The sequence below is a fragment of the Dermacentor andersoni genome, chromosome 2 (assembly GCF_023375885.2).
Source record: "Dermacentor andersoni chromosome 2, qqDerAnde1_hic_scaffold, whole genome shotgun sequence".
NCBI lineage: Eukaryota > Metazoa > Arthropoda > Arachnida > Ixodida > Ixodidae > Dermacentor > Dermacentor andersoni.
This window is the reverse complement of record NC_092815.1, coordinates 238,947,884-238,968,552: the sequence shown is the minus strand read 5'-3', so window position 1 is coordinate 238,968,552 and position 20,669 is coordinate 238,947,884. Positions and strand designations below refer to the sequence as shown.

General features: G+C 43.0%; 1 protein-coding gene across 2 annotated transcripts in view; it reads left to right on the top strand.

Annotated features, from left to right (window-relative positions):
• lt (vacuolar protein sorting-associated protein light) overlaps nucleotides 1–20,669 on the top strand; it is a 184,138-nt gene that overhangs the window by 99,126 nt on the left and 64,343 nt on the right. For both annotated transcript variants that reach the window (XM_055075699.2, XM_072286637.1), the window contains exon 14: nucleotides 10,509–10,739. In XM_055075699.2, the coding sequence (XP_054931674.1) occupies nucleotides 10,509–10,739 (231 nt within the window). The remainder of the gene's footprint in view (nucleotides 1–10,508; nucleotides 10,740–20,669) is intronic.

Genomic DNA, 20,669 nt, shown 5'->3' with positions numbered 1-20,669 from the left:
AAGTATTACCCTTTTTTAAGTTGGCGCGCGTCTACTTTTCTAGCACGGCCATGGCTATGTGTGGCTGTCAGCTCAGCTGAGCACATACGCAGCCCCTGTGCCCTGTCTTAGAGGTAATGTGCTGCATGTAAAAATAATGCACATGCTGAGATGGCATGGAATCATGTGCGTTGTTTTCCTTCATGTTTAGTACTGGGAGTTACATAATTATGAGTTTTGGAGACGCATTGAAGCGAGAGGCAAATGAAGCATTCACTCCATGCTGCTGGTGCTTTTCATGATAGTGTCATTCCACCGCAGGCGACACTATCAGCCGCAGGGGCGGAATGGACTCGAAAGTGTGCCTGGCTTCACTTCGTACTGTCGATGTGAAGATATTGTTGACACATCGCAAAACAAAAGCTATTGTCGCAGACTCTCAAATTTAAAAAAAAAAAAGCACATTTTTTTTTTCTCATTCATATTTTCTTTTTCTGATTGCCTGATAATTCAGAACATCTTGTGGCCCCTTCTGTGTAACAAAAATCCATAGGTGACTGTACTTATTACCACAAAAGGTTGAATTTCAATACCAAAATATTTTTAAATAATGAAGCAAATTGCCTATTTTGCCGACTTCGTTATATCAAGGTTTAACTGTATAATCAGTGCGAGAGTGCGATGCGGTGGACAGGATATGAAACTTTGTCTAACTGTGCTCTCGTCAGCACTCTGTCACCATGACAGGCAATGCATGATCAACAAGGGCTGGCAATTGTCACTTTGGCTCCTCACTTTTTTGAAGTTTTTTCCTCTGTGTTGTTTGCTGGAATTTGTGCCGTCTGTTTGCGATTGTTATCAGCAGTCCATAATCCCACAGGAGCACTGTTTTGGCACCCGTACAGCGAATACAACTGGAAGTGTCGGGGTCACCCACACCGAACTCGAAGTACTATAGGCTAACAACTGCGACAATGTTGCCTGCGAAAACACAGTGTGGGCCGACTGATAATCAGATTCATTGTGGACATGCTCACTGCATCATCTATTACAATAAAACCTCGTTAGCTCGATGTTGCAAAAACCAGGAAAAATTTCGAGATAGGCAGAATTTCAATATAAGTGAATTAAAGAAAACATGAGCACCTAGCTGTGTATTGATCACATAAAACCTTTCGAAATAGGCATTAGTAGATGCTAAATTTCTTGCAAAAGCTCAATATATCAGGAGAGGTATTTTCAGTAGATAACTTTTTGCAAAAAATTGTAGGAGTCAGCACCTGACATGTCAGGCCTCTCTGGGTAGCAGCAATCTTTGCACAGAGCCAAGCAAACGCTGTTGCACGTAGGTGCCAATGTGTCCAAACCTAGGTACGTGGAATATGGTGAAAGTGCTTGTATTCGAAAAAAGTAATTGACTGGGAATACCGCCCCAGGGCCACAATTTTGTAGCCATGCCTTCCCTTATATTCTATGTCATTCTTTTATTCACTGCTCTCAACTGGCTTATCCCATTGCTAATGCCAGTGGAGTGTCTTTATGACTGCTGATGAAGCATGAAAACAAATGGCATCGTCATGAAATTTCGACCCTGAACTTGGTACTTAGCCCTTTCAGGGTCAATGATGTAAATATACGGCACTGCAAACAAGTACAAAATGGTCGATGCCATATATTTATGGCGCTGTTTCTACATTTAAAAAGCGCACCAATTTCCTCATTTTTTTCTTTCCCGGCATATGCTGCCGCTATGCAGGAATACAGGGAATTCTTTTCTTGTGCCTCTCTCTCACGGTTTTTGTTGCATGGGTTGCTTTAGAGCTAGTATGTTTGCTCTGGCGCGTCTATATACTACCGCTCGCGCATTGGCGCGTGCGTGGGTGGGCGGCGGTTAGCTTGAGTTTTGTTTTGCGGGCGGTTTCGGCTTCTTGAAAACTGATGGCTATCTCATTACTAATCGCTCAAAGGGTAACCGCCTGTTACTCGCTCGTTTATTGCTCACAGGGGTGCACATACGAAGGATGCTGCCGTGCATGTCCTTCCTTTTTTTTTTTCTTTTTGGAGACTCGTAAAAACTAATCACTCCTCGTTGGTGATAAGATGAAGATTAGTGGAAGTTTGTCGCACGTTTTGCTTTTTTTGACGAGCACACAACCACAAAGTTTTCTTGAGTGCGCTCACCTACGCAGTTCGATTACGCTATGGACGTAAATATTAGTGTAAGAGCAGTAACATTTGAGACTTGCAAAATTGTGTGTGCATTTTCTAAGCCTTGAACTATGCATATAACAATGCATCAAATGTTTTACTCTTATAAGTTTATTTTCTTTTCTTATTGTTGTTATTCATGAATAAACAGTACATATATACCAATGCAAAATTAATTTTTTTTACTTTGTAGTCACCGTAAACAAATTTGAGTAAATTTCTTTCAAAACAGGTCCCTCTGAAGAATATAAATCTGCAATAAAAAAATCGACCCTGATAGGGTTAAATTAAAGGCTCCCTGAAACGTTTTGCACAAATTTTATGGATGCATAGGGTATAGCTGCCATAAAACATTCGTGCTGCAATTTAAGTGAAGCATCTCATATTAAGAGAACTACGGATGATTAAATGTTATTCACCTCCCTAGCCACGTCTTTTCTCCTCAACTCGTTCACTGAGTGATCGGGGCTAAGCTCCACCTTCACTGGCTCTGCGTCATCATGTGACGTCATGTCATCTACTTACGTTCATCTTGGAGACGGTGCACGAAGCCTCTCCAACCTCTCCCTTAGCCGCCGGGCCGTCGATCCCCCGGAAGAGCTATCCATGCAACGTGCGTTGGGAGCGTTCGCAACGCCGAGCGTGTCCGGTATTCCGGTAAACGCAGGTGAGCTGGGTGTTTTGATGGATAGGTGGAGGCATAAACGTCAGCAGCCTGCACAGTGCAGCCATGTGGTGGCGCAGAGCTCAACCAGCCAAACCCAGGTAATATTCCTGTAACCAAATGTAGAACATTTTAAACATTTAAAAAGACATTGTGTTCACGATTACGCTGCTGGCAAAAAATTTACACCTGCAGCAAAGTAGAGGGCACTTGGTTACTGCTATATTAGCTCTGTGTTTGGTTGAGCTCTGCACCACCAGGTGGCTGCTCTCCGCATACTGTTCACATTTGTGATTCCGCCCATCTGGCGGAATTCCCAGCCTGCCTGCATTTACCGGGATACTAGACATGCTAAAATTCACTATTGTGGTAATAATGCTCCATTGTGAAGTGATGGCCACAAAAGCATAGATACTGGAGCCGATCAAATACCCGACAGTCCAATGCGTGCACTGCAGCCACTCCATTTGCCTGTTGCCTTGCAGAGGGACATGTCACAGCTTGAGGTGTTGGTGATCGGTAGATTTGCAACCCACAACGTAACAAGGGCCATTCATGGTGCTCATGAAAAGAAAGCACGAGGCCAACACTGGCGGTGGAGCTTGCATCAACACGGAGCACGTTGTAGCATGAGCAGACGACGCTGCGTGCCGGAATTGCTTCAGTGTAGTGATAAATTGTCGTGTATTCTATTTCTGTTACTTTTTTAGAAACAAGTTGACCAACATCCCAACTATTACAAATAACATTTGTTCACCATCAAGTTGGAAAAATTATCAATGATGGAACCTGGGCAGGCAATTAGGTAACTCGCCCGACTGACGTTACGTGTGCCCAGTACGTATCTAGATGGTGATGGGGTGGCTGAAAACGCAGGTGAGCGGCGCGACTGTGATTGCTATCGATGCACATTTTTAAAACCTTAGAATAAATTGCACGCATTACGTGGAGCGTTTAAATCACTCACTTAATGGTCAAAAGTACCAACCGTAATGACTCGGTACATTTGTACAAAATTGTTACAGGGTGCATTTAAGAAAATGGCAGAAACGTTCCAAGCATTTGGCATAGCTGGTGTAGTGTGCGAATCGCATGGCATCTGTATGCAGATTTACATAGTATCTGTACGCAGATTCACGCGTTATCCATACGTCGATCCTTAGCACGCGGATCCACAATTGTAGAAATGTAGAGCACGGTGAATAAGCAAACTGATAACGCACACGTGGGTATGCTTTTTGCAGAGGTCACATGTAACTTCTCGTGCTTATCATGCTTCATCGGGGGCAGAGCGGCACCCCGCCCGCATTATTAATGAGATTGCAGCTGGCCGTAAAAGATGGATTATGAGAGTGGCGTAGAATGAAGCAAAAGCTGCCAAAAACTTGTAATCCTGTCACTTTTTAGTGATATCGCAGCTGTGCACAAAGTATGGAAATCTTTGGGTAATGACTTTTTCCTGACATTTTCACAGTCAAGATTTAGAGGTATCCAGAGTACAGTGCGAAAGCATTTTGAGATAAGTGAAAAATACATGGAGTTGACACAGAGCCAGGAAAAAATTTTGACTTGACCAATATTTCGAGATATCAGAGTTCGAGTTAATGAGGGTTTGCTCTACTAGGAAAGTTTGACTATGCTGGTGATAGGCAACACGTTGACATGACCTGACATGACTTTCACAAAAATAGGACGGCATGTAGGTACCCTGGCGCAAGCAGCTATACTTCCAAGTGTGCTACTGATAGTTTTTGCAGTTCAGAGCAGCTGTGTGCTGTTTATTTCTTTTTTGCATTCTCTGTGAACACATCCAAAGCTGTTTCAAGCTGTGTCAGGAGTTACTTACCTAGTTGTTCCACAGTCCGGCGTTGTTCTCAACTTAGTGTCATTTTTATGCCTAAGTGATTCTCCTGTGGCTATATTACCGCATATTCAAGGTAAGTACCCTCCTGAAAAGTGTGAATAAAGTACTTTAAGCTTTATTGTGGTGTAAATGTTGCTCTGGCATTAGTATGTGTGATGCACACTCACCTTACATCGCAGCTCTTGGTCTAGCAAGCCTATAGCCCACTGGACCAATATGCCTATAAGACATAAGTTGATTGTACCAATACACCTATATGACGAGTACACATATACAACCAATATACCTATAGGACCAATGCACCTATATGAAAAATGCATATATAGCACCATTAGGTTGAATAACCCGATAGACTATTGGTTTTTCTACCATACTTTTTGCTAGGTTGTTAACAAAAGTTGATTCTAGATGCAGTTAATCGCCAATCTTCTTTTGTCACCAGGAGAGCTTTATACAAGATTAATTAATCAAATTTATGGTTTTTAATTAAGGGCCTTACTTTCAATAATAAAGCTATTATTCGCCCTGAAACATCTTGTTCATTCGTTCTCTGCACAGTATGTCTTGCACAATCATTTTTCCCAAGCCTTACCTATAGTATGTGAAATGCGAAAGTGATGCATGATTACTCACCCACTTGTCGTGACACCAGTGACCTCAACCTGACTCATCTGCCTGCTCATTGCATAGGCTGTGATTTTCATGTGCAACACACAACTCGCGATCAGCGGATGACAATTTCTAGGCGGTTGCCTAGTCAGGCAGTGATCAGACTTTTTGAAACCACTGGTGTCATAGTGCACAGGTGCGCAATCATACAGCACTTTTCGTATTTTGCATGCTACGAGGGAAGCGTAGAAAAAATAATAATGCAGTAAATACTGTGATGAAAAAGACTGAATGGGATGTTTTATGACCCAATAATAGCTTTCCCATCTGAAGTCAAAAACATTTTAAACTTCATTAATTAGTATTGTGTAATTAATAGGGCTGTGCAAATGTCGAATATCACTGAATCAAATCGACTAGTGAACGTTCACACAATGCGATTTGCAATTGAATAGTATGTACTATTCTATGTATTCGGTGTAGAGACCCACGCAGTGCCATATGTTGCATGCGCATGCGCTTCGTGCTTGGTGCCACCCAAGCGAGCATTTCACTTCATTTTCGGTGCAAGAGGAGTGCCAAGGTTGCCACAGATGGCCACCCTGACTGAGGTGGTAGCAGACTTCATCACTGCCAGTGCTCCCCGATGTCGGCCTGATGTGGGGATCGTACACTCGGCATTGGCCGGGACCACCTCTGTCGGTGCAGTGTTCGTGCAGGTCGGTAGGATCGATCGAAATGATAACACGACGCAGATAGAAGGAATGTCAACAAAAGCAACGTGTGTTTCGTAAAGTGCGAAAGCATGTGTGAAGATGAGGCCAACTAGCCACCAGTAGGCATGCAGATCGTGTTGGATACGTGCGCCGACGAACTTCACACCACTTCGGGAGGCTCCAATCTAACCCGCAGACATTATCTTGGGACTGATCACATGATGAGCCACCACTGTAAACGTACTAGCGGCAAGCATTCCGCAACGGCTTGCGGTCTGTTACCGTGTATGCAGATCTATCCGCAGCAGTCACACGACACTCAGAGAGCCGACAAACCGCGTTGCAAATGAAAGCAAGAGACGGCACATGAACGAAGGAAGGAATGAGGGGGCAGAGAACTTGTGGCGACTCGAAATTTCAGATTCTTTGACAGGTGGCAAATCCTGCTGAACAAATGGCACAAATGGCACCTGCTCGTTACCATTGGTGCCAGCTACATACTCCACACTTTCGTCTGCTGCGCAAATTGGCCTTAAAATTGCCCACCTGCCATAAAAATAGGAAAACCCTTCTGCATTTTGGATGAAAACAAGGAAAGCAAAGTTTTCTATGCAATGAATAAAACATTGCTGCAAAGCTTAGGTCCTCTGTTGAACTGAGAACCTCATTGGTATTCAGTACAACCGAATGTCACTATTTTATTAGTTTCAAAGAAAAAAAAGAACACTTGTTTGTATTCAGCATAAGTTCTATTAATAAAAAAATATATATATTCCTCACCTTTATGTACTAGAACTGAGCTGTAATGAGCGCTGGCATACTAATTTGGTGTTCCTTTAATAAGGGCAGACCATACTGTATACCTTTGTTTCTGTGTACCCACGTTAGCTTGCTACATTCTTGTTAAGGAGTGCTGGGAGTTTCCAGAGCATGTGCAGCAACATATTTTCGTGCCTGAAATTTGTCAGCATTAAGCTTTGCGAACAATTGTCTATTCAATATTCGATTCGATATTCAGCTTTTTTACTTCATTCAGCTTGATATTCAATTTGAAATTAAATATTCAGTATTTGCACAGCCCTAGTAATTAGCCATGTAATTAGTGCAGTAAGATTATCTTGTGGCAGAAGACGACTGATGACCAAACACTGTAGGTCTCATAATTGTATCTTCTACCAGCTTTTTTTTTTGTCAACAGCCTGGCCAATGTTATTCGGCCACCTTGTATTGTGGTTACCATGATAAATTGTCAGTTGATAGTCGGCATTGCATCCTGTGTCTTTAGCTATTGTCCCATATCCACACTGTATTTTTGCCATGATTTTCGTCACGTCAACTTCTGTTTAGTCGATTCTGACAGGACTGACAGAACTGATCAAATTATCCAGCGGGTTAAATTAAAATTCATAAAAAGTGTCTGAATGCACCGTTACTTCATTTGCAAGTATTTTCCAAATTTTAATACACCCTCAAATCAGTTGCACACCCAATTTTTATAGGCTTATACTACAAAACAGTGTGCACCCATACACAATGCACTCCAGATATTTTTTATGTAGCATGCGCTTAATTGTGGCAATCACAAATAAGATGAAATCGGGGGTGTATTCTGCAAGTGTGGACTGTCCAGTTTGGCCACTGCCGATTGGCTAGAGACTGGCTGGCTGCACCTGTTGATCCTCTGTTGAATTCGCAGTTTCATGCAAGTCATCGTATAAGATGGGATGTGTGTAATTTCATGTCATATAATCAACATTTTCCATGCATTGTCTCTACGGGGAGAGTTTGCTGAGACTGCTCTAATCTTCTGTAAAACCTGGGACTTTGCAAAATTGGGGGACGGATAACTGGAGTTGCACTGTAGTACAGTAGAACCTCTTCCATGCATTTTGGAAAAAAAAAAAACCTTGAGAAAAACATACAAACCAAAAAAAACTTGTGATCGGAAGCCGCTGAATAATTGGCCAACTCAACCGTAGTTGACATCTACGTAATGCAAAGCATTGCAGCACGAGACACCGATGTGAGCCCAGATGATGGGATTCAAGCGGCCCTGAGATGTGCATTGTCATTTTTACAGCTTCGGCTCCTGAAATTCGGCCTTGGTCAGCAACTTCCTTGAACGGGGCATTTTGGTGGGAAGTTTTTTGACATGGCCACTCCACACAAATCGTTGGAGCACAAATGTGAACGCATGTCGAGCTCGGGCTTAAGCAACCTGAGATGCACTTTATTTTCCTGTTGCATAGTGTTTTTAAGACTTTGACGGGAAATATAAATGAATTCGAGCTGGTGGGCCACACCGGAATACAGTGCCTATGATGCCGCCAGAGTGATACATACATTCCCTGCTGCTGCCTGCAGCAGGGAATGGCAGTGTGTTTGGGTTATCATTTATTAAAGGGGTGCTATGCTTCCAACGGCACCATGACCCACACACTGTGAAACATAAGCGAAGATTCTTATTGTAATAGGGCTGGTGGCAATAGCTGTGAATATAGTGTAGCAACGACCCGGGAGGAAAGTTGCTGGCACCGGAATAAGAAACTTTGTGTGCACCAGCATTTTCATGTGAGACAGGCAGGCAGGGAAGCTTCTGTTCTCGATGGCACACACCCCACGTCTTTTCTTGCTTACATGCCATCTACTTGCCAGAAAACGTATTGTACGATCGCAGTTTGACATCTACAGAACTTTGGTACCCAAAGGTCATGCTTCTTGGGAACGTATGAACCAGTAAAAAACAAGCATAACAGTATTGGGTAATTTTCTGCATCCTCGATCGTGAATGTTGGTACCTGGAAATCATACATAATGGTATCGTATCAATGAGGTTCTACTGTATTATATTAATAAGTTGAAGTTACCCAGTGAGCCGATTTCAGCATCAAAATAACAAAAGTCTTACTTCATAGAAATATATAGGCACTGTGAGGTGCAGGCTGGCCAAGTTGGAATCAAATTAACCAAAAAAATTAATGCAAGTCAATACAGTGGCAGTCTACTGTACTAGTAGTGCATCTTTTTCGGGCAGGGGCGAGGTTCACCAAAAAGGAGAATGCCTCGAGAACTGTTGTAGCAAAGATGTAACACATTTAAAGACAAAATCTATCCCGACAACATAGCCACAATGAAAGACACTTAGGCCTATGTCACTATGGTTGTGTCGTTATGCTGCATTGTGTCCTTAACTCTTTCCCTACCATGAGGAAAATAGGCACTTTTTGTAGGTTACGGCAGATGTTTTTTTTTTCTGTAGGAACTACTGCACTCAATATTTTATGTAATACGTGAACAAAAAGCACAATGGATGCACTTTTCACACATAAAAGTTTTATTAGTGGGTTATATTTCATAAAAACGATACAAATTGCCAGAATCAAGATTGTGGTATAAAACTGAACAAAGTTTGTAAAGACATGTTTGTACTGTCTACTAAGAGAAATATATTAAAAAATTATGCAGTATACAAAATGTATTGCCCTCTAATAAGCACTATCTCCAAAAAAAATCAAAATTTTTAATTGAACAGGTATTCCACTACAAAAATTTAACTACAAGCACTACAGTTGGGAGTGCCGGGCTGCAGCCACAGATGTTCCGGGATGGTTTGCATAGTCTCTCTCAGAGTCAATGAATAGGCAGCATCCTGAGACTCGCTGCTGCTCGATCCGTCGATAAAATCGGCCACAGACTCAGCGGGATCATGACATCTGCGATCTTTCGAAGCAGGCGCGCTGCTCCCCAAGGTGGCCATTTTTGCTTTCTACTTCGACAATCGTGAAACTTTGGAGAGCATTCAAAAATTACCGCTTGGCGTGAAAAGAATTTAACTGCTTAGAAAAAAAGAATGTAGTTCTCCTCCTTCACATCCAGTGGTGCAGTTTATCCATGAGCGATGCATAAGGTCACTAAAGTGGTGTTTCAAACTATCATTAGCAGGCTACGTATGTCCAATGAGTGCGATACGAAAAGAGTTAAACAAGCACCAACTAGCCAAACATTTCCTCCTGGAAATATATCGGCACACAAAAAAGAAAGTGAGGTACTTGCTTGCCTTTCTTCACTAGTACTATTATAGTATTCAGGCATAAATGTTAGATCTCCCAAGTAGTTGTCAAAACATATACATTTGTAAAGAAGGGGAACACTGGGTTAGCCAAATGTCTGTTTAGTTGCCTGACAAAGAAGCACAATTTCTGCAGATAGTATTTTCCCCGAGTTCTCTTGCAATGATTTGCCATGTACCACATGTATATTTCGTGCCTTTCTATATTAATGTTACTGCGTCAGTAAACCCTTGAGTATAGAGTTCAGCTCTTTTTCATCGTTTTGTTTGTCCTGCATTTTTTTGTGCACTGATCCACTATGAAGTACTACTACCAACTCTCCCAAGTCACACTCTTATTGAGAACTATGCTATCTGTCGTACTATAGTGAATGAAAACTGTGTCCACGTGTTTTGCAGGATGTGGGCAGGCAGTACCTGGAACAGCTGATAGAGAGGCAAGAGTTTGAGCGAGCGGCCAAGATGTGCCCAACTGTGTTTGGGGCGGACGCACGCTTCTGGGAAGAGCAGGTGTACCGCTTTGCACGCCTTCGGCAGCTGCGCTGTCTGGCCCCTGTGCTGCCTCAGGGGGGCCTTGACCCCACTGCCTACGAGATGGTGCTCAATGAATTCCTCCAGCTAGACCCCGAGGCCAGTATCACCTACTGCCTTCACTTTATTGTCTTGCCATTACTGTTTCACTTTCAGTTCAACTGTGCACCCTCATGTCAGTACTCACATATCACAGTTGACATTATGGTTGTCAGCTCCCAATTGGACAAAGTTAGGATGGAAAGAGGGGCTGGCAATGACCAACCCTGTCAGTGCCACCAGTTTGTACATATAACACTGAAGTGTTTAATGCAATTAACATTCCTAGGGTACTTCACGCACTTTCCGAAGTCTGTCTGTCTGTCTGTCCGTCCGTCCGTCCATCTGTTTGTCTGTGTCTCTCCCTCTCATCTCCTCTCATCTCTAAACGTTTTCCCGTAATCTATGGCTGAACGGGCAGCGCTTCAAGCTGCCATGTTGAGGGAACAGGGTTCAACTGTCGGACCAACTTGGATCATGGTGGTGTGGCGCTGTGGTGCTGCTCTTCAACTAACCTCTTTGACACCGACATGGGCCACTAGGGATGCTGGACTGGGTATGTGGCATGGGTGTGGACGGCTCTTCAATGAATCTCTTTCAGGCTGACTTGGAGCACTGTATATATACCACTCGGTCTGTGCTGGTCTTCAATGAACCTCTTCGATGCTAACTTGCGTCACTGGATATTTATTTATACATACTGCAGCCCATTAGGGCTATGGCAGGAGTAGATGTACATGCGAGGAAAACTGATTATGATATGCAGAAACAAGAACATAGAAATATAAAAATGTGAGAGAACTATACATCAGCAATAGCATTCAAAAATTGAGAAATGGGTAACAGACGAACTTTGGCAGGTAACAAATTCCACTGTTCAATCATGTTGGGGAAAAAACTTAATTTGAAAGTGTTAGTGCGTGGATGGAGTGGTGTGATATTAGAGGCATGATAAGCTCTAGTTGAAGTCGGGCAAGCAGGCATTAAAATGGAGGGATCTGATAGGTGACAAAGAGAGTTCTTATAACAATAGAAAATCTTCAGAGATTCTATGTGCCGCCGTCTAGAAAGAAACTGGAGGTTTAATTCCGCAAGAGCAGCAGACGGTGAAAAGTCTCGGTCGAAGCAACGGTAAACAAAACGAATAGCCTTCCTCTGGACCGACTCAATACAATTAATTTCACTTTGTTTATATGGGTTCCATACGGAGGAAGCATATTCTAAAATTGGGCGAATCAGTGTTTTGTATGCTACTAATTTAGTGTCCCTCAGAGCAGGAGACAACGTCCGGCGGATGTAAGCAAATTTCTTTAACGCTTTACTACAAATGTAATCTATATGTTTGGACCAAGACAAGTCGGGTGTAAAAATGACGCCTAAATATTTGTATTGAAAAACTCGTGTTAGTGGTACACTGTTGCATATATAATCATAACATATGGGCATGTGTCTGTTAGTAAAAGACATTACAACAGTTTTATCAAAATTTATGCTTATTTTCCAAGCAGCACACCAGTCACAAAGTGAAACAAAGGCATCTTTAAGGCGCTGATGATCAGCGAGTGAGTCAACTGGGTTGTACATAACACAATCATCTGCATAGAGGTGTATTTTTGAAGTAACATGGTCTGGAAGGTTGTTAATAAACAATAAGAATAGTAGAGGGCCAAGTACGGATCCCTGTGGGACTCCTGAGGTGACGTCGACTACAGACGAATTCGCAGAATCATAGCCTACGAATCGGGAACGCAAAGAAAGGAAACTGGAAATCCAAGACACTAACTGAGGGTTATTTAGAATATTATGGAGTTTCAAAAGCAATTTAGAGTATAGTACTGTATCAAAAGCTTTGCTAAAGTCAATGAAAATGGTGTCAATCTGATTACCTAAGTCGATGTAATGGGAAAGTCATGAGTGAACTCCGTAAGTTGTGTTACAGTACTAAAACCGCACCTGAAACCGTGCTGAAAGCTGTTCAATAGGTTATTATTTTCAAGGAACAGTATTATATGCTTATAGATTATTTGTTCAAGTATATTACATGAGGTTGTAGTTAAAGAAATAGGCCTATAGTTAGATAAAAGCTGCCTGTCACCAGATTTATATAAAGGTAGTACTTTAGCTATTTTCCAGGAAGAAGGCACAACACCACTATTAAGAGACTTGTGACATATAATGAACAGATATTTAGATGTCCATAGCGAGAATCGTACTAAAAAGAATTCGGAATTCCATCAGGGCCGGCTGGTTTTTTAGTACCTAAGTTTAGTATGAGATTCAAAACACCTTCTAGGCTAATGTTGATATCATCAATTGTGTATGAATCGTTAGTTGCAAATGTTGAACGACTGGAATCATCCGAGGCGAATACTGACTGAAAATATGTATTAAACGCTTCTGAAATCTTTAATCGATCGTTAACAACACTGTTGTTGATTTTAAAAGATGTGGAAGAAGAAGAGCCAGGAGATATGAAAGACCAGAATTTACGGGGGTTAGACTTGAGCAGTTTCGGCAACTGAACATGATAGAAGAAATTTTTGGCCGAGGTGGTTTTTTTCTGGAGCTCATTTTTTTACCTGAGCGTACAAAACGCATGCCTCAGGATTATTCGAGCGTTTAGTGCGAAGTCTACCAGCACGTCGCGATAAGTGCAGCAGTTCTCGGTTCATCCAGGGAAGGTTATTGTTTTTTTTCTTAGTTTTCAAAGAAACGAATCGATATATACATGATTTTACTATGCTTTCAAAATACGCCACGAGCGCATCAATGTCACTAGATAGTCCAAGTGCCAAAAATGCGTCGAAATTATTGGATAGTTCATCTATGATACAGACGTCATCAGCTCTGGAAAAGTCTCAAAACATGGACAGCGTAAAACTTTGGTTATGGATCGGCCGGTTTACAGATAGAAAAACAGCGTTGTGATCCAAGATACCATCAATTATTTCATACTTGTAACCCGTCTTGGCAAAATCAGTGCTGAGAAAAATCAAATCCAGTACTGCGTCACCACGGGTGCGACTGTGAACGACCTGTTTAAGCCAAGAGATAACGAGAATTTAACAAATTTCCTGTTTAATGCATTACCATGATCAAAAAATGAGAGAGAGACGTCCAGTGGATTCCGGGAGCATTAAAATCACCCAGTAAGACGAAACTTGAGGAAGCTAAATTCTCTTGCAGTAAAAGTTGGTCCATGTTGTCAAGAGTTTCCAATGAACTATTAGGGGGACGATAGAAAACGCATATGTTTAAGAATTGTTTACCGTAGTAAAGTCTACAGCAGACTGATTCTATGTCTAGTGGAGAGAAGAGGACTTTGAATTTGAAATCCGAGCGAAAAAGCAATGCAACACCACCTCCTCTTTGATTATGACGATCATTTCGCACGGTGACGTAACCTGGCAGTGTAAACTCGGAGTCATGAATACCCGCATGTAACCAAGTTTCGGTGATACCAATAATGTCAGGTGAATAGGACAAAACAAGGGCAAGAAAAAGGGGAAATTTATTAGCTATACTTCTAGCATTGATGTTCATAATGGTAAGATCTCTTTGGGTTGTAGAAGAAGGTCAACCTGTTGCTGACTGTGATGCAGGACCTGCTGTCTTAGAAAAGTTGCGACGATTAGAGATTTTCACAAGAGAGTTGGTGGAATCGCACCAGTTATACCGAATGTTGTCAATGAAAATATGGTCAAACCTAATCTTAACAGAAGACCCATTGTTGCGATGCTGACTGGACGCCTCCCATAGTTTCTTCCAAATACCACGAACTCTGGGAGAAAAGTCATCAGAAAGCCTAAGTCCGGAATCCGTAAGCTTAAAACCATTCTTCAGCAAAGTAAGCTTGTCATTAAAATCAAGCATTTTCAAAATTACCGGGTGTGGATGGTTTTCACGAGCTCTTCTCAAACGATGGAGGCGTTCAATGTGAGGGCATTGAATGCCAAGACTCTGTTGAAATAGTTCAGATATTTTGGAAAGAAGGGAATCGTGAGTTTCATCAACAGTTTCTAATAAGCCATGCAAAATAATGTTGTTCCGCCTAGACCGATTTTCTAGATCTTCATTCTTTCCAGTCAACTCAGTGACTGTACGCTTCAGTGCACCTATTTCGTTACGTAATTGACCATTTTCAGGTCGTGAAGCAGGGGTAGCCATTGCCATAAGGTGCGTGCCGGTCTTCAATAAACACATTTGATGGCAACTTCGGTAACTAGGTAATTGCCACTGGGACAGTGCTGCTGTGTAATAACAAGTTCCTTTTAATTTCTCTGGTGCTTGGCAAAATCGAGCCTGCACAGAGTTTAAGGCAGCACAGCTTTTGCTGTGGGAAGCAGCGCCCAGTAGCAGCAGTGCAGCAGGAGAGGAGCCCGGCTGCATTTTGACTAGCCAATTTCGCAATGGGCAATTTCGACCAGCTGGATGTACCATTAGAAAACCTTTGAAATTTCTCCCAGGCACAGCAAAATCGAACGCACGTTACATGGTTTCTTCAAGGACAGCAGCCTGATGCTCTAGCAAGCTGTGCCACAAGTGTGCTGGGAATGTGCCCTTCAGTGAATGTCTCCCGCCAATGTTTTAGCGAGCTGCACCATGCATGTGCTGGGTGTGTACGGCTCTTCAACACTTTCCTGTCCGCGCCTATGCCCATTGACAATATGTTGTCGATAATTTCAACGTAGATTTTCTCCCGTTCGGAGCGCTTATGGGCAGCTAGCGCCATCCAGCGCATAAAAGGACAACTATTTTTCAAGTTTCGCTTTTGTGTTTCCTTTTTTGGCTGCGGGAGGGATTGTTAAAGCGCTTTTTAATCGTGCTTGACGAGCGCGCATAGTTTCGGATATGGTGTCTGCGTCGCGCGCAGCTGCTCCTTGGAAACAACGAGTTTCAACGGATTCCAATAAGTCTGCATCAGAATTTTATGATGGTGGTAGCAGCGGAGACTCGGGAGATTATTTTTGGCTCATCCGACTTCAGCACGGGGGGTGAAAGCGAGTCAAGTGAGCCCAGAACGTCGACAGGTATCCACCAGTAAGTTCCGTTTTCTACTCCAAACCATTTCATCATGGCAGCGATCAGACCTAAAGACATCCGGTGTGTTCTAAAGGCCATGGTTCTTACCTGCAGGGTGTGAACATCGTTTGGACAGGACCACTTGTCGGTGGCGCCACAAAGAATGGAGTTTTGCGCGAGAAGACTGCCGGGAGTAGACCTCGCCATTGCGTTCCGCACTGCCGCGCGGCGCTTCGTAAGAGCCGTCGACTTCTTCGCGCTGTTCTTCACGGCAGAAATAATCACCGAGATATGCAGCATGACTAATAAATATGCGTGGATGCATATTTTGGAGAGGCAGTCATGCAATGAGAGATACGGATCGGAGAAAGAAACGACTCCCAATGAGATGAAGAGGTTTATTAGACTTCTCATTTACATGGGTATAGTACAAGTGCCGCACTTGCACTGCTACTGGATGCGGAAATTATTTTCTGGTCTTCTTAATTCCACCTTCGGTAATGCCAAGAAATCGATTCAAACCGTTGCTTGCATTCCTCAGTGTGTCCGACCCTGAGAAGGCAACTGCCGCATCCCACGGCAAGCTGCATCGTGTAGCTTCGTTGCTGAAGCAAATCAATACCTCATCCGCTCAATTTTTTCAACCTGATCGGGCCTCTCCGTTGACGAGAGGATAGTAAAGTCCAAAGGCGTATCCGGAATTAAACAGTGCATGCGGGACAAAGTTATCAAGTGGAGATATAAATTGTGGGTTTTGGCGGACTCCAAATCTGGTTACACTGTTCAGTTCACTGTATACATGGGAAAGTGTGAAGCGCCAAGCGCACGTGGGCTGGCATTCGATGTTGTGACGTGGCTGGCAGAGGACTACCTGGATCAAGGCTACATAATTTATTTAGACAACTTTTACACGTCGACATCTTTGTTTGTGCACTTGTTGGAGCGCAAGATGCTTGCTTGTGGCACAACGCATAAGGATCGTCGGGGCTTTCCAACCGAGCTGAAGGACACTCAATGGGAAAAAAAAGCAAAGAGAGGAGATGTTCTGTGGCTACGGGATCAGGACATTCTATACTTACAATGGAAGGACAAGCGTATTGTTCACATGATGTCGACAGCCCACACAGCCAACAAATTCGCACTTGCGAAGTGCAGAAGGAAAATGATCAATAAGTGGGAAGAAGTATCCGTGAAAAAGCCGATGCTGATCGACAAGTACAATGTGGGCATGATCGGCGTCGATAAATCGAACCAGCTAATTGGGACATACAATGCTCTGATGAAGTGCGTGCACTGGTGGAAAACGCTGTTTTTCCACAGTGTAGATATTGCTGTTGTAAACAGCTTTATTCTATTTGATTAGCATCGTCGGCAGCATCCCAAAGTGCCTGAATTGTCAAGAGGTTCGCGCTTTGATCAGTTCACGTTCAGGCTAGAGCTGGGGAGCATCTCATAGGACTTGATGAGCCACAACATCCAGACCCCAAGGCTCCTCCTGCTGTTCCTGCTACAAGTGCCCCTGAGGATCAACAGCACAAGCCCCAGAAGTTACAAAGATACAGGAACTGCAAATTGTGCTATCAAGAACTGAAAGTTGAACAAAAAACAAATGTTTTCTGCGAGATGTGCTCCTCAAGCTTATGCTTCACCACATCACACAACTGCTTTGTGCAGTGGCATGATAGCCACTAGGGATAACATTTTCATTTGTGAAAAAATAACTGGTAATATAGAAAGTTTATATTTGCAGGAATGTTGTATACGGCCTTTTTCTTCAAAATTTATATTTTGAATTTTTGTTGTTGTCTTGGTGCAAAGCAGCATCGACGTTTTTGCAGAGTTTTCTCGTTCTTGTTACAAATCTTTTATTAAGTAATTTTTTTTCAAATTGGTAATAAATGATTGATAGCAAATAATACCATTAGAAAGCACATTCCTTCTTCTACAAATTGATACTATACATTTTAATATGAAACATTTGGTGTAGCAGCAAAAAAATTGTTTACTAGACCACCCGAAAACTGCTTCTTTTCCCGCGGACAGGGAAGTGTTAATGAACGTCTCACCAACTTCGGTCACTGAGAATGTTTCACTGGGTGTGTGGCCAGAGATGGAAAAATTACTCAGCGTTTGCACATACTTGGGTCACCGAGTATGTGGCAATGTGTAACATATGTTACGCTTTTCAATGAGCCTCTTTCATGCCGCCATGTGGCACTGTAGGTGCGGGTCTATGTAGGTACCTCGTACGAAGAAACACTTTGATGCCAACTTAAAGTACTGGACCACTCGGGATGTGCCACTCTTGAGCCACTCAGTATGTGCTGGTCTCCAGTGAACCTCTTTGGTTGTGTGCCAGTCTGCGTGTGCTGCTCTTCAATCATTGTCTTTGACACTGACTTGGTTAACTACATATGTCCCAGTGTAAATGTGCTGCTCTACAGTGACGAAAAAGAGCTCTTCAGTTTGTCTGATGCAGAACCGAAACAAGCCCACGTCACGAGGGTTCCTCTCGAATAGCAGCCCGATGCATTAGCAGGCTGCACCACAAATGCACTGGTTATGTGCCACTCTTCAGTGAACCCGTCACCAACTTGTGTCAATGAGTCTGTGCCACAGACTGTGCGGCAAGTGAGGGAACAATTCTCAATGTTCGCAGGCACCGGCATGTCACTCTTCTCGTCTTGAGGCTGTGTGTGGACTTCTCGGCAGTGTTACTAGGTGGCACAGCATGCCCAGAAATAAGTGCGAGAAAGGAATTCGATTGCCAGATGACTCATTTCTCAGCATTTGCATGCACCAGCATGCCATGCATTTCGATGTGCCAGTCATTTTGGAGGCCATGCACAGGCTCCAAAGCTGCAACTCTAAAGGGTGCCGAGTCTTCTTAGGGTAGCGTAAAAGAGTCCCGCTGCAGTACACACCTCATGCATAACTCGTTTCGACCATGGCAATACATTGTGTCGCTATATTGATTCAATGCTAACGCATCACTGTCGGCAGTCATTGTGAGATGGCTTCTGCCACTTGTTTTAGTCCTGCCATGTCACTACTTACTAAAAAGGTGCAGGAACTACCTGGATAACACGGCTACCGACACAGACAGATTTACAGTAAAACCTTGTTATTTATACCCCCGTTAATGTAGAAAATTGGATAATTCGGACTCGTCCTCTGATCCCTGCAGGTGTATACATTATTTAAGGCAACGAAACTTTAGTTAAGTTGGATGTATTTGGCCACTCATCAGTTGATTTGGACGCCTCTCAGAGCTTGACGAGCATGGAGCGCCACAAATTTGCGATGCAAAAGATCAGAAATGGCTTTGAAGCCTTTATTCTTGCATTTACCGCCGCACATAGCCCCGTATTGGCCGCATGCCTTCATAACTGCATAGCCGCCATCCACAATTGTGTTGATAATGGGCACGGTTTTGTCCGCAGCAGTTGCCACTAACAGTAGTTTTATTTTGACTCTGTACACATGTCGGCCATGTGCCTTCATAACTGCGTAGTCACCGTGTATCGTTGCGTCAAAAGCTACCGCTGTTTCGTTTACAGTTATAGCAAATGGTAGTTTCTTTTTGACTCAGTGCGCACATCGGCCACATGCTTTTAGAACCAAAAGGTTACTCTCCATGATCGCGTTGATAGCGGCCACGGTTTTGTACACAGTGGTTACGGCAAACAGTAGCTTCGTTTTGACTCCATGCAATGTCATCGAGGATGAAGAGCACCATCTACATCGCAATGGGCAGCGCCCTTGCAACGCGGGCAAAAAAGTAATCGGGACATGTGCACGGTAGTGAAAAACGTGTCTCAGGTGAAGACACGCTCTGCGGCTGCACTATGAAGGAAGTCGCGAGGCCTTCACCGCTGCGAGTGCTAATCAGTCGCAAGATAAAAATTGCAGCTTCCGCACTGCTTTTGTACGAAATGGAAACAGGATTTGCTTATTCATTCAGTAAATAAAAGCACGCTGGCACAGTAAGCATGTGTATATTGCTTTCTTGATACCCTCGATAATTTGATTTCAGTTAATGCAGACATATTTTTCGGTCCCATGAAATCTGAATTAAGGTTTTACGGTACTGTCAATGACCAGAGCCTATAACAGAACTAGAACCACAACCAAAATGAAACTGCATTTATGTTTATGACAGTGCAACAGAAAATGAAAAGAATGTGCAATCAAGCTGTCGGGCATTATTAAAAAAAAAAAAATCTGGTTTACTGGTTGTCATTAAGTGAGAATAAAAAAAGTGTGGACATTTGGTTCGTCTCGAATGAGTCAAGTTGGAACTGTGCACATTTAGGAGAAGTCTAGGCTGTCCTACTAAATTTTGGACAGTTGGCAACCTTAGTTGATGCTGGTAAAACAAACCATAATAACACTATGAGAATGGTCCATGATACCCAAAGTCAAATTTATGCAAAATAAGGGTTGTGGTATGCTGTGAAATGGCAGAACTTTGCATAAATCACCGCCGAGTGTGTGATTGTTGAAGCCTGGAAGTGATTTAAAACATAGTTAAAGGATTGGGAGTTACCGTAAAAGGAAAAAGAGAAAATTATGGCGACTGCATTGCTTAGCTCAGACAGCGAGGTCCAACTACAAGTCATCAGGCAAGCCAAAGATGCTGCTGGGATCCAAGGGCTCCTAGGCCCCATCTAAGGGAGGGAAGATAAACTACTCTGACACGTGTCGTTTCCATTAAAAGTTGTTTCATCAGCATGGCAATGCTACAAACACATTAGCATCATGGCGCATTAATGTTGTCCACGTTTTTCTGGATGCTGGCTGCTGACAAATGGCAGTTTCCTCACACAATGGCCAGGTTTTTTTGTCGGCAAGAAAATGAATCCAAGCAATATTTCTGCTGTGCTGGCCAACCTGAATGTGTCGCTGCCTACACAAGCAACAGCTACAATTTGTTTCTTGTGCAAAATAATGGTGAATAGAATAATA